We start from the raw sequence: 14,795 nt of genomic DNA on the forward strand, positions 1-14,795 counted from the left end.
CCTTGCTTATTTACTTGCTTGCTTACTTGTTTACTTGCTTTTTTACTTGCTGACTTACTTCCTTGCTTAATTGCTTACTTACTTGCTTATTTACTTGCTTACTTACTTATTTACTTACTTCATTACTTACTTACTTCCTTACCTACTTCCTTGCTTACTTCCTTGCTTATTTACTTGCTTACTTACTTGCTTACTTACTTATTTACTTACTTCCTTACTTAATTGCTTACTTATTTCCTTGCTTACTTACTTCCTTCCACCCTTACTTACTTCCTTACTTACTTGCTTACTTAATTCCTTACTTACTTGCTTACTTACTTGCTTGCTTACTTCCTTGCTTACTTCCTTGCTTACTTCCTTGCTTCCTTACTTGCTTACTTCCTTCTTGCTTACTTCCTTGCTTCCTTACTTGCTTACTTACTTCCTTCTTGCTTACTTACTTGCTTACTTACTTCCATGCTTACTTCCTTACTCCTTGCTTACTTACTTACTTGCTTGCTTACTTGCTTACTTCCTTCCTTCCTTCCTTCCTTACTTCCTTACTCCTTACTTACTTACTTGCTTACTTACTTACTTCCTTGCTTCCTTCCTTCCTTCCTTACTTCCTTACTTGCTTGCTTACTTACTTGCTTCCTTCCTTCCTTCCTTCCTTACTTCCTTACTCCTTACTTACTTACTTGCTTACTTACTTGCTTCCTTCCTTCCTTCCTTCCTTACTTCCTTACTTCCTTACTCCTTACTTACTTACTTGCTTACTTACTTCCTTCCTTCCTTGCTTGTTGTGGAAGCTTTTCGATGCGTCACAGGGTTTCCCATCAGCAGAGCTGCTGGAGGTTTATTCAAAATGTGAGCACCTTTATGTCGACTTCAAAGCCGAGTTTGTGATGGGGGACACTGAGTGAACCCTGATCTCCGAGAATCTATAAAAAAAGAAGAAAAGAACAACAACCTCCAAATGTAAAAAAAAAAGAAGAAGAAAAAAGAAAGCTGACACACGCACATTCATCCATTTATTTACCAACACAGGTGATAACCTACACTCGTGTTTGCCACACACACACACACACACACACACACACACACACACACACAAAGAGGCTCACCTTGCGCTGGAGGAGCTGAAGCTGCACCGGCTCTGCTCCACATCTGTTTCCCTCGATGTCAGCTGAGGGCGACAGAGGGAGGTGTTCCCCCTCTCCCCGGTCCTCAAGATTTTCCCTCCGTGCACAATAAACTTTCATTTTGGGGAAGTCGACACACACTCACACACACACACACACACACACACACACACATATACACACACTCTCTCACACACACACACATACATACACACACACACACACACACACACACACAACGGCCGCCGTCATCTTGTCCTGCAACGGTTCGCTGCGGAAAAAAGCTGCGCCAGACCGGACTTGACTTGCGCATTGTCCTCTTGAACAACGCGCAAAGGGAAGACGGAGCAGACCTCGGACGCGCACAGGTGGAGCGTCCCTTTTTTTTTTTTTTTTCTTGTTGTTGTTGTTGTTGTTGTTTGTTTGTTTGTTGTCAAATTCATCTCCCGCAAGGAGACTACTACGAGTGAGACGAGACAATGACGGAACGCAGCCTTTTCACCGCCGGTGTTTGAGTCGTGTCGTTTGCTTCCTGTCACGTTCCCTCCTCGCGCAGCACCTGGAATGGAAAAACTTGATCTGCCTCGTCTGGACTGTTGCACAAACTCCCGGAGAAGCATGAAGTAAACCGCCATGGAGCCGGACAATGCGCCGTACTCCGAACTCAAAGGCACCGGAGTCGGGGGGTGAGTAGTCCCGCTTACGTTCATATCTTCTTATTTGTTTATTGGTTTTTAAACATGTTCAATAACGAGGTCGTGTGCTCTTGAACATCCCCTCGGCGTCCGAAGAAACGTCCGCTAAGATGCCAGCAGCAGTGCTACTATTTTATAGTTTATACGTGGAGCTATTCAACACAGAATTAACTCATATTCATATTCAGAGTTGTTTTTTTAAATTTTTATTTTTTTAAACTGTACTTTTTAATGAGTTGCGGGACAACTTATGGACACACATTGTCTGCTGGTCTGGGAGCTCGTGTCTTTTGCAGCTTGTACTAGAAATGAGCTTGCCAAGCGATCTGGGACTGATTTGAGGGAGATGTATGAGAGGAGGAGACATCCTTCTCCCCTCTCCTCCTCCTCCTCCTCCCAGCTGTGCATCTCACTCAGCTGGTTGGCCCTGCCTTCCCAATGGGAGGGGAAATAAAAGTCAGAATGTTGCATCATATAACCATGCACTGCTGGACATATGGGAGACTTCGAATCACGAAACTGCATCCGCCTTAAAAAACATGTGTCCGCTGATGTCTGTGTCAGAGCGTTGGATGGGTCGTAAAGAGAGAGGGAGAGAGGGAGGGAGAGAGGCAAACTTTAAAAGAATCTCCAGCAGCGTGTCAGCGGTTGACCAGTGGCTTCCTGCGGCTTACTGGGGAAAACCACAAATGCAATAGATTTCCCCTTAAGGTTCCTTATGAGCCTGGTTCCCTTCAAGGCATCACCCGCTCAACACGCCTTCACAAAGTGCATGCGACCAAATCGTCAGCTCCCGAGAGTGTAACAATAATAACATAAGCCGTAACCTGGTGATGATTAGTTCACAATCGACACCTTTTCAGAGCCCTACTTTCTCTCCGACAAAGCAATCAACACTCCTCCTGTCTCGAGGAAAAACCAACGTGTGACATTCGGGTGCTTTATTGGCCTCACACGAGTGTCACAGTTGTCATGTGGAAACAGTCGGCGTAATTCCAGTTCAACGGTCACGTGGTGCCTTTTTTATGGGTTGAGAAAGATCTGCAACTGTTCAGGAAGTGCAATAATACGAGGTGTAATCGAGGCGGTTCGTTGAAGATCACACGCGGCACCGAGATATGAATTCTGTTACGTCGCGCTCTTTATCTTCCGCTTGGTGTCTGCCAGATGTGTGCTCGACTTGCTCACCTGCGCAGCACATCTGGAGGTCAGCCATCGAGATGAGGCAAAAAGCGCGTCGTCTGGAAACGGATGTTTAATCCGTGGGAGATTATGGGAAACGAGTGTCGAGCATTTCAGTTTTTTCAACTTTCATCTTCTCAGGTTTCTTTATTTGATCGGAGATATTATGTGACGAAAAGGAGAGATAATGTATTGGGCAGGTTTTTAAGCAAATTGCTATCTTTCGCCCGTCGTCAATGAGCAGGTAGGTAGAATAATAGTTCTGAATCAATTGATGCCACAGATTATGCAGATGCAAAGAGTGTCTTTTCTTTGTTTCACGTGGCTATGAATAATAGAATGAATGAATGAATACATGATAGCATAAAAGCTTCCAATCAGACTAAGTAAGAAAATGAAGGATAACAGTTTAGGTCTCTGGTCACCTTTCATGGCGAAATTATCACTCTGAAAAAATCTGAAACCTCCTTGAAAGATTTATGAATTTGTAAAGAAAAAGATGATCTGTACCATGATTATCTGCCGTATAGTACGTTGCAATTTCTAACCTTTTTGTCTTCCTCTTTAGGAGAATTCTGATTCTTTGGACTATACTCTGTTGCACCTGCTCTCTACGGCTAGCACAAGCGCAAGGTAAGCGACTTCTGGACAAGGACGCAAACACATTGTTGAAAGTCGCACTGTCATTATATGAATAACTATAGTCCACCGATTGGAGAAAGGAAGTGAAAATATCCACCGTGAGTAATCACATGGCCCAAACGCTACAACCCCCCCTTGGTTATCCAGGGTTTATCTCAGGCCGATGTTTTCCATTAACAGCTTGATCAGCTGTGGGGTGTTTCTGTCAACGTCGCTGCTTGATCTGTCAAGGCCCCAGAAAACTCTGATTCAATATGTTCACTCTTTTTAAGCGCCTTGTTGGAGACGGGACGCCCCCCCCCCCCTCCCCTCTCTCGTCCCGCGGAGTGGATGCTGTGAGCGCTCAGCACTCGGGTTTGTAACCGTAGACAAACCCTGGCTTCCTGTTCGTTGGCATTTACTTCCTGTGCAAAATGAGCACGAGGTATATCGCACTCTGCTCTCACAACATTCCCCGAACTCTCAGCAGGAACATGACAAACCAGCTTAAAGTAGGGCATTCTTTGTACATGTGTTTCATGATGATGTCAGTTCTAAATTGCTTTGGACATTTATTTAGCGAGATGTCATTGGAAATTCGCCGTTGAGCTAGCAAACTAGCCTCGCACCTCTTTCTGACGTCTTGACTATATGAGGGTGAAAGTTTCCAAGGTGTTCCAGGACCCGGTGTCTCACCCGGATTCCCAAAGTCTCCTCCGCCGAGTTGGAGTGCACTCGTACTCCCGTCGACACGCATTCAGCCGAGCCTTGATGCCTGACGCACTCCACTATTTAAAGACCCTCGTGTGTGCATGTGTTTTTTGGTCTGATTTTGCTGCCAGTCAACATCTGCCAGATCTCATTCAATCAGCGCTCTCTCTCCAGTTCCTCGACGCCCTTTGATAACGGGAACCGCTGCGCTCCCCTTCCAGGAGAACGGTTTCTGCCAATTTCCCCGCACAGTTTCGTGAGATAAATACCACGCCGGTCGACTCGTTTTCTGTAGAAGTATAGTGGAACAAAACACGCGTCTGGAAAGTGACTCCGATCGCGAGCCACGGATTGGTTTAGTTTGACCGGTGCTGGGCCGCCTCGGCATCGCGACCTCAGACGGCAGAAAGAAACGTAACTGCCTGAAATGTTTTTTAAACGTTACCATAGCTCCCGACACATGTCAACCACAGAGAAGCATCCAGACTTCCAGTAACGGCTCACATGGCAGTGCTGGGAATCAAGTCTGAACCCCCTCCCCCCGAAAGAATCTTTACCTCAACCCAACGATTCATATATCATAAGATAAAAGGCATACGCGCCCAGGAATGTCGTCACTGATGTTAGGAATTGTGATTTCCCATTGCTGGGGAGAGTGTAACTGAAACCAGCTTGGACTGAGCTTCAGAAATGTGTAATATCGGCTGTTTAGAGGATGCATTATTGCTGAGTCAGAGGCCAGTGATTCATTCCCCTTCTTTCTCGAGAATCACGGTGTGACGCCTTTTGGACGCAGATGTTTTGGGGATTCTATCGAGTTGTGTTAAATGTTCAGAACCAGTTGTGTTCCTGGGAGCGCAGAGCTTTTTCCTAAACTGTCAGATAAAGTGTTAAAGCTGAAGCTGCGGGAATGTTGAGTATGCATCGAGGGCCCACCGACAGGGGAAGCGCATTAGTCCGTGCACGTGCCAGCTTTCGGGGGAGAAGTCGTCGTGTTCTCCAGCTTTGCTTTGTCTCCGGCATGTGTCGTATGCTCAGTTCTCGGTCGGTGGTTTTTTTTTTCTTTTCTTTTTTACTTTATCGGGAGGTCATTAAAAAAAAAAAAAACCCGCTAAGATCCAGAGTCAGCCCTGAAATTAGCTGACAAATCACACAGGGATAGAACAATGTTGCCTTCCTCAAAGCATATTAACGATTCCAATGAGCGCCGTGTGGGAAATTCAGCTGAAAGAGTTTCTCCGTTTCTCTTTGATGTTTCTTTCCCCATGTGTGGGTTTTTCAATCGAGCTGACCTCCCACTGTCTGCAGCCTCCCCCCCCCCCGAACATGTCGAGTGTCTATATACTTGTTCCTCCTCTGCTGAGCCGTAATACATCATTTAGCAGTTTATTTCCGTCTCGCACACATTTGTTTTGTATTAGTCTGGAAGAGGACGGATAGTTGAGATCTACAACCCTTTTACGTACTGTACAATATGCTGATTCGTCTTTTCTTTTCCAGCCTTACTAAACTAAACAGAACGCTGTTGTTTGACATCACTGACGACTTGCACCAGTGCCTATAACAATAGTATGACGATGGGAACATTTCCTGTTTGTTTTATATGTTTGAACCAAAAAAAAAACTGATTTGACTGAATGTTTTTCTTGCAAAAATGATACCCTTAGATTTAGCACAAATTTGGGATTAAAAGGGGCTGCAAAGGACATCGTTTTTGGGAGTTGAGAGTCACTTTAAAGCAACTATGTCTTTTTTTTTTAGCCAATACCAATAATACTTAATTACCTGCTTCTCATGGCATTTTTTAAATATATTTGATATATATATTTATATATTTGTATACATCAAATATATAAAATATATATATATATATTTAAAAAAATCTTCTCTGATTTTAGCTTCACTTCTTATGAAATACTAAACCGTGTCAAATCAGCATCACAGCCAGCGTGTTATCCCTCTTTTGTGCACACTGTAACGGTTGGTCGCCAGTCGACAATGAGACACTTGTATTTGAAAAGGCTCATAATCACGGCTCCCGAAAAATGTGCATTCATTGTAAAGAATACTCTTGAAACAACGGCTGCGAAATGTGGATTTAATTAAAGCCTCACACGGAGCTGTGGATCCAATTAGGAGCAACACACAGTACGCACAAAACTGTAATGTGTGAAAATTTCCCACACTCCCCCCCCCCCCCCCCCCCCCGTGAGATGCGAGTAGCAATTAAAACCTTCAGGAAATGCTGCGGCATGTTTTTACGAGCCCCTGTCAGAACAATCATCTTTAATCAACAGATATCACCCGATGCAGTGAGGTGGCCTTTTCGGTCTCCGCACTAATGCGTGTCTTGAAACCCCGACACTGTCCCCTCCGGGGGATCCGTTCAGCCTCCGCTTTCCCAAGATCGTTCTAATTAACGCTGATGTAACGATTACATCATTTGCGGCAATCTCCAGGACTGGATGTCGACGTGTGGGCCCCCGAAACGGAAAGTCTATGCAGCCTTTATAAATTGCTTTTTGCCGCAGCATTTTCCATTAGTCCGACTTCAAACTCGTGAACTCCCAGCTCGGCTTCACAACATAATTAATACTTATGTTGCTGCACTTTTGCACTTTTATTAAGTGCACGTATAAAGTTATAAGTGTGATGCAGTTAGCCTTTTCTTTGTTACTTTTAGGTTTTGACATTTATATGTTGTCATCATTTCCTTTCATTAGCTTCTGTAAAGCCCTTTGCGGTCTGGGCCTTTATAAAAGTGGTAAATTACAGTCATTTGGGGGAAGCCGAGAACACGTTGCAATACAAGTTCAGCCACTTCGGGTGCTTAAAGTCTACAATTTAAGGGTCACTGACTTCTCTCTCTCCTGTTTCTCTGAAGATGTGGATGTTCTGCAGCAGCTCGGGCTCTACGGGCGAAGAACGGGCGTGTCGTCATCTTCGGCGGCTCGCAATATCCCCAATGGCATCATCCCCTTCAAGTCTGGAGTTATCCTCACCCCGAGGGCCCGCATCCAGGCGCCTCTGCACACTGTCATCCCCGCTTCCTACAGCGCCACCAACCTCTCCCTGATCCTCAGCCTGTCGGTTCATCGGGTCAACGGCGCCTACCTTTTCTCGGTTCTGTCGAAGAAAAGGAAAGTGCAGCTCGGAGTGCAGTTCGTACAGGGACAGGTCCTGGTGCGCGTGGGGCAGAGGAGCTCCGTGCACTTCGACTACGACGTCCACGATGGCCAGTGGCACAGTCTGGCTTTGGACATCCAAGGCCGCCACGTGTCCTTGCACACTTCTTGCGGAAAGAGGATCGCACGTGCGGATTTGCGTTCAAAAAAAGAGGAGGCTCTGGATGCGGAGGGCTCGTTCCTGCTGGGCAAAATGAACCACAACTCGGTGCCGTTCGAAGGGGCCATCTGTCAGTTTGACATTTATCCCTCTGCTAAGGCAGCTCAAAACTATTGTGATTACATTAAGAAACAATGCAGAGAAGCCGACACGTATCGGCCCGTGTTTCCACCGCTGCTACCTCTAACTTCCACGGACCCAAACATCACTGTCCCTCATAAAACTCAACTGTCATTGGCGGAGGTATCCGAAAAGGCTGACCGTTCGTCAGCGGCGAACAAAGCGTCCGTGCATCGGACCGTGAGCACGGCAAAACCCGGTGCCGTGTTTGTTTCTCCGCTGGTTCTCCTAGGGTTGGAAAGTCCGTTCGATTTTCCGAGGAAACATATCAGCGTGACGCCACCGAGCCCCAAACCCACTTCCCATGGCGGTGACGTAAGGAACGCGAAGCGAGGAGATACTGATGCTCAAAAACCATCCGCCGAAAGGATGGATTTACCTGCTTCCGCCCGACCGTCCGAGCTGCCGCCAGACCTCTACGCCACAGCCGCTCCAATGCAGGGCTCCACCCCAAACCCCCATCTTCACTGGGAAGACCTGTCGACCACAGAAGCTCCAGAGACACCTGAGCCAAAAGCGACCGGTGTGCAGCAAGGCAAACCCACCTCTCTTACTCCAGTCATCACGGCTGCAACAGATGGCCTCCAAATATACCTCCTGGAACCGACCCAGTTCTCACTGCTGGATGGATCACCTGGACTAAAGGGAGAACCAGGACCGTCGGTGAGTCCGCATGCTCCACTCAAACACAACACGCAGTTGCCCCTGAAACCCATGCACGAGTATGTGCATGTTTATCAGGCCTTTGGGCCACAATACGTGCATCTTTGTGCGGGAATCTCTTTCTCATGACTTTGTCATGTAATAGACCAATTTCTTTGGATCACCGGGATATACAAGTTTCACACAGCTTGTTATTTTCATTTTTTAATGTGCCTTTCTTTGATGTCGCTGCCGACGGGCTTCTTGGTCGAATGGTTATCAGTGCTAGCAGTCACCACACAGCATCCCTGAAATGTTTGCTTATTCGACAATAGTTTTTCTTCTTTTTCTTACTTGCATGTGGTGTTAAAGACTTCTCTAGTCCTGTCCAATTGTTGGCGATTAATGTGTGATTCCCTTTTTAGCAGCAGTGGTAGAAATACCAGTTAGTGCTTGTCTGAGCGGAGGAGCTGGCGACGAGGCGTTAGATTCCTCTGAGATAAAGTGTGACTGCTCAGAGAATGAATATTTTTAAGTCAACGGTAAAATAAGGATAAAACCCTTGTGTACAAGGGTAAGAATATAAAGGGTTACACCGTGTAAAGGCAGCGCTTCATCCCCGTTATTTGAGTGACTTTACAATGTCAAATATATTATTCATCAAAAATATTTAACTCTAACTGACAGGCTTTTGTGTTCACCCTCATGTAGTATGACATTTTTTAAAACACATTGTTCTGATGGCAGATCTCTAAAAGAAACATGACACCTACCAGACTAGTGCTCACATCACACCACGAGCCTGCGGGATATATAAAAGCGAGAACTTTAAAAAAAAGGAAAAAACCCACTAATGTGGTTGAACATCATTAGCTCATCTCGAAACTGCAGTGTAAGACGTTCTTTAATTCATAGCAAGTGTTGGTGGGTAATGTAGTCAACAAGTGTTGACTGCAGACTGTATTCATATTGACTGTGTGGTCCTGTCAGACACTGATCCTCTGTTGAACGCAGGATCGTTACCCACATTTTCCATTGTTAAAAGGACTGCTGTGTCTCGTTCTGGGTAATGTTTGACCAGAAAAGAATGTTTTAAGTAAAGCCTTGCTGCTTTGGCAGCGAGGGAAACCACAGCTCTGCATATGCCAGAAGTACTGAAACCGATCCTTCCCTAGTGTGCGGTAAAGGTTACCTTCCTGAGGGCTTTCACCAGTCTAGTAGTATAAAGTCTTAACAGATTGCTGAGTCAGCTACAGATTATACATTATTTTCAGGCAGTTCTTATAATGTTGTCCTCCGAGCCATTTTCGTGATGACTGGAAGACATTGTTGAATATTTGAACCCCTTCTCCTGGAATTACGGTCGACATTAGTGGGCCGCGGTCTCTTTAAGGAGGCATACCTTTCAACTGCTCTCAAGTGTCAACTGCACAAATGTTTTAGTTAAAGACACAATGACTGCTCTGATGAGCGGAGGATCAAAATTGATTGCCAGATAATCGAGTAATGTCTTCAGTCTAATGGAGGGCTTCTTTAAAGAAAACCTTTTTGGGGTTCCCGTTGGCTGTCAACACACAGACCAGGTGTTAGGTGTTAGGGATGCACAGATCCGATACGGCGGATCGGTATCCGTGCAGAAATTGACTTAATAAACCAGTTGTGCTGTCAGCCAGTAAATATAGCTTCATATCAATGTCGTTCAGTCATAGCTACCCTAACGTTACGTCACTTTGGAGATGATTCCAGTACCTCAAGCAGTAAGGTACACCAGCTTTTAATTAGTAAATCACAAGTTTAACCACAGCATGTTTATATATTGGTTTCTTTGCAGACGATACGATATTTGCTGATGTCACAAAGTTTGCCGTGATACGATTCCGATTTGATTTAATTCAGGAACCTGCGATCGATTGTGATCAGTTGTGTTCATATCAACTCCCAAGGCTAAAATATTTATTACTGGGCTCTCACAGCCATTTAAATGAAAAGCAATCAATTATTTTCAAGACAAAATATTAAAATAGTCCTCCCATTGCTCCTGTTTCAAAATAAGGGAATCTCCTAAAGATAATGATATGTAACCATGTTTTCACTTTATGCATCGACATATTGGACATACTGTTAATCAAGCACCTGTATTGGTTGGGCAAAAACCCTGAGCTGAGGTGTTGCAGTTGTATTGTGAGTTGTAAAAGTTGTATTGGTCCATCCATTGCAGAGGTGCTACCCTAAACGTTGTGCACCACTGGGATTCTACACCTTGTTGCTGTGTTCAGATAGATAGATGTGTATCTTTTAAGCTTGTTTGTGGTAGTGTAATTGTTATTTAGGACAAATTAATCTCAAGTTAAGACTCAAATCACACATTGTTATCGTAAAAAAAAGAAAAAAAAAGAAATCATTTCTGTAAAGACGTGAGCTCCAGCGGCCTGCGGCTCAAGCAGCTTATCATGTGTGTGTGGACAGCCTGGTGGTCTCGCAGGCTAAAGAGTCTAAAGGTTACTGAAAGCATTTGGGCTTTTCAGAGTGTATGCTGGCTGAAGGAGGATATTTATAGCTTGTTGGTCCTGTCCAAGTTAGACAAAAGTGCTCAATACACACCGTACATCTGACATTATTACACACTTTCTAGCTGGGCCGTGTTCAGGCCCATTTCATCTTCCTCTTTCTTTTAACCATCTGGAGCCACGGGAGAATAAGTAACAATCAAACACCTCAAAGCACCCTTTTGACCCCTCATTAGGCTCGACCTTTCAGAGCTTTGCTAATCCATGTATGAAATTGTTTTAAAGCTAGCTAATGCCCCACAATGAACGCGATTGGCCGTCGCTGGAGCGAGCGGCGACCTCCCTGCCAGAGCAATGAGTCACACTCCACAGCCTGTCGTGGGTTCGGGCTCAAATTATATTGATTGCAAAGGGACGGGAGCGCTTTTGCAACTCTAAGCTGTGTTCACTCAATGTGTAGAATCTGAAAAAAAAAAGGATTTAAGATGTATTTACTGATTGAATATCTATTTTTCCACACTTGAAACCTCCCCCCCCCCCCCCCACACCTTTTGAAATGACACGACAAAAGGCAGGAACAAGACTGGCTTCTCTCTCTCCTTGACATAGTTTATATTTCCTCTTTATTTTCTCTTTAGGGCCTTCAAGGACTTCCAGGGTTGCCAGGAAAGCCGGGGAAGAGGGGTCCAAGGGTGAGTTCCAGCGGTGCACTGCAGTGGAAGCCCTTTTGCGCGTTATGATCAAGCGCTGTGTGACATCGTTGGATTGCGGAGCATTATTCAGCCAGACGTTGGTTTGCTTTGGCTGCGGGTTCCATCAAGCTGTGCTCCTCTGCTGCCAAGGTCCATTTGCAAGATCTGTGGGTTGCCAATGTACAATTAATTGATCGCATATGGTAGGTATTAGGTTGACGTCAAAAAATATATTCATTTTGCTTTTTATAAATTAGGCACAGCTCCTATGTTAACATCTGTGGATGCTTCTCGCGTGTTACACTCAGTCCTCCGTTGCCATGTCGGCCGACATCTGCGAGCTGCCGATGGAACACAAAGGAGTGAGAGCAGATGCTATTTTAAGCTGGTGTTTTCAGAGTAAATATAAGAAGAGCGAACACACCGGGAGATGATTTGTCCCGAGGGACAGTTTGTTATTTTAATTCCGGAGACCTTCAACGGACGGCCGCGTATGCAGTTTCTCTGCCTCTTTCCATGAAAAATGAACAAAGCCCTTGGACCCAGTGAGACAATGGAGAGATGCGTTGTTCTGGTTGTAGACTCCTGCTGAGCGTATGAGCTACCTGCCGCTGCACTGTGCCTGGCAGTCAGAGGGGTGGGCTGTGGGAACCCAATCTCTTTAAACGAGGAAGAAAGAGGGCTTTGTCCCCAACTTATTAAAGGCATTTAAGACCCTGTCTGGAGCTCAGCGGCTCCAACCTCTGTAGAGTTCATTCATCATCAAGCTCTGGAGACCCGATTTGAGAAAAAAAGAACCCGAGGGTGCAAGTTTAGGTTTTTTCGCTGATTGTTTTCTTGAACCATCAGAAGTTTTCCTGCATAGTTCACGTGATTAGCAGGAAATACCTCACAGCGACACACATGAAAGCTCCTAAGTGGACTCTGGGCCTGGGAATTACTTGAACAAACAGTAGGAATAAGAGCGACTTTCACTACGGTAGAGGATTTTATGTTTCACACATACCGTACTTCCATATTTAAGCCACTTTTTGAGTTAGTTTCCCCCCATGATTTGCTTTAATTAAGGTAGTGGATGTCTCCAAACAAGCTAGTGGCCAGTAGCTCGTAGCACGACATAAACACAATTTAACGTAGTGCAAGCAAATAATTGACATTGACTGTAGGCTATTCACTAACACAAGGACACATTATTGGTGTCCATCGTTGGTTTATTTTGGACATGAATAAGTTTAAGATCGCTCTCAAAATCCCGAGAGTGCTGGAAGTTATGCAGAAGAAGCTTGTGTAGAGATTGATCACGAATCATATATAGTTTCTATATGCGTACTGAAAAGACTGCAGAACATGATTTAAAAAGCCTCAAGACGTGTGAGCTGTGGTATACATCTCCTCTCCTCCTCTCTGACTACTAGTGAGCTTTAATCTGTGGCCCCGTCTCGTTGTTATTTCACCTTCCCGCAGCAGAAAGTTGCCATATCACAAAATGTGTGAACAGCGCGTGGGGCATTCCCTCTCATCACCAACGTGCTAAAGCTCGGAGTCGACCCGGCGTGCGTTAGGGCTTTACCTCTCTTGACAGTGAGGTGTCCCACCACCATCATCACCAGCAGCAGCAGCTCTCAGGCGCCCCGAGCGTCCGCGTTCCTCCAGCCTGCCATAAGCCCGGCAGAGAGGCTTCCAGAGCGGATCAAAGGGGGCTTTGTGCAGAGAAACAAACCTGCCAGCGAGCAGTCGGGATGTGGCGCGTAAACATTTGCATAATTACGTTAAAAGAATGGTCGACACTGTGATGACATGTAATAAGGGGGCTGTGGAGGCTCAAGCAATGGAAGCTCTGCGGTTGCCAATGGTTGACTTGGTGCAGAAAAAAAAAAACTGGACTGATTTATCATGCATGTTGTAAAATGTAGATTCTTCTTGAGATGAATTGCACGTGTGGACAAATGAGCAGGCTTCTCGGGGGGGGGGGGGGCTTGATTAAGTTATTTATGTCTTTATTAGTTACGCTGACGGCTCGCCACTATTTCTCGTGTGAGTTAAAGTGAAGTGGCAGGAGGTTTACAGGAGATGCCAGGAGGAGTCAGCCGGTTCATTATCGTTGAATTGATCCATGAGCGCTGGCAGTAGAAACTGTGAGCATCTGTAAATCTCTAGACTTGTATTCCTTTTTAATTTAAACCGTTTTACACGTATTACTGGAATGTTTATGTACTGTAACGCACCAGACACGTATTTACTTTTGCTGCAGATGACTCGTATGATATTTACAGCTGCAGCGACAGTAGTAGGTGCTCTTATATGCATAACATATAAGAGCACCACCACCTTCAGAAATGTCAAGGATCCAAGGAAAAGGCAGATTGCACTTTCTGCTAGGAATTATTATTATTATTATTATTTTTTTTTTTGGCAGAAATACCAGAAGCTTTTCAAATACCAGCATTTGATTACTTTTATGTTTTTGGACTCAAAAGTAAAACGTGTGTTGCATTTGCAAATCCAGACGAATAAGCACCTAGTTAGCACCGAGGGTCTTGCCAAAATAAAAAGAGTTCAGATCCATTTTCTTCGCAGACATTGTGTCGAATAATCACCGGGCCGGAGACGGTTTCCCTACCTGCGGTCCGTCGAAGGTGTGAAAAAAAACAGTAGCGCTCCATGTGTCACTCCTGTAAAAATCATTGGCCCACATCGTAAACCCGCTCACGACTCTGGCATACAGGTGCCCTTCATCTGCAGGCCTCAGCTGTGTGTGTGTGTGTGTGTGTGTGTGTGTGTGTGAGAGTTGCTGACTCTCGCGTGTAAATGGTTTTCCCCCGTTAGGAACTCTTTTCATTAATCAAGCAAAGAGGATCCTCAACCCTCTTCTCGCCCCCACACCAAGATAGACAGACAGAGTGACTCATTCCCCCCACGTTGTGCTCGTCTCCATCCGGATGGCGCCCGGCCGCCCGCCCGCCCGGCCATCAGCCTCCTCACCTTAAGTACGGCAAGGATGCGATGTGTCACATTCTGTCCAGACTTCCCTCTGTTTCTCTACGTCTCCTCCTCCGTTTTTGTCTTTCCTATCTGCGGATAACAACTTTCATTCGTCTCAATATCGAGCCAGTGAAAAGGGGAATGCGCTGAGTAGAGGAGGAGGAGGAAATCTATAGA

At 45.4% G+C, this 14,795-nt stretch overlaps 1 protein-coding gene across 1 annotated transcript in view; it reads left to right on the forward strand.

Annotated features, from left to right (window-relative positions):
- Positions 1–1,754: 1,754 nt before the first annotated feature.
- col27a1b (collagen, type XXVII, alpha 1b) overlaps positions 1,755–14,795 on the forward strand; it is a 53,884-nt gene continuing 40,843 nt past the window's right edge. The window contains exons 1-5 of the mRNA XM_034540761.1: positions 1,755–1,807; positions 3,567–3,631; positions 7,215–8,458; positions 11,583–11,636; positions 11,945–11,998. Of these exons, the coding sequence (XP_034396652.1) occupies positions 1,755–1,807; positions 3,567–3,631; positions 7,215–8,458; positions 11,583–11,636; positions 11,945–11,998 (1,470 nt within the window). The remainder of the gene's footprint in view (positions 1,808–3,566; positions 3,632–7,214; positions 8,459–11,582; positions 11,637–11,944; positions 11,999–14,795) is intronic.

The sequence above is a fragment of the Cyclopterus lumpus genome, chromosome 9 (assembly GCF_009769545.1).
Source record: "Cyclopterus lumpus isolate fCycLum1 chromosome 9, fCycLum1.pri, whole genome shotgun sequence".
In the NCBI taxonomy this organism is placed as follows: domain Eukaryota; kingdom Metazoa; phylum Chordata; class Actinopteri; order Perciformes; family Cyclopteridae; genus Cyclopterus; species Cyclopterus lumpus.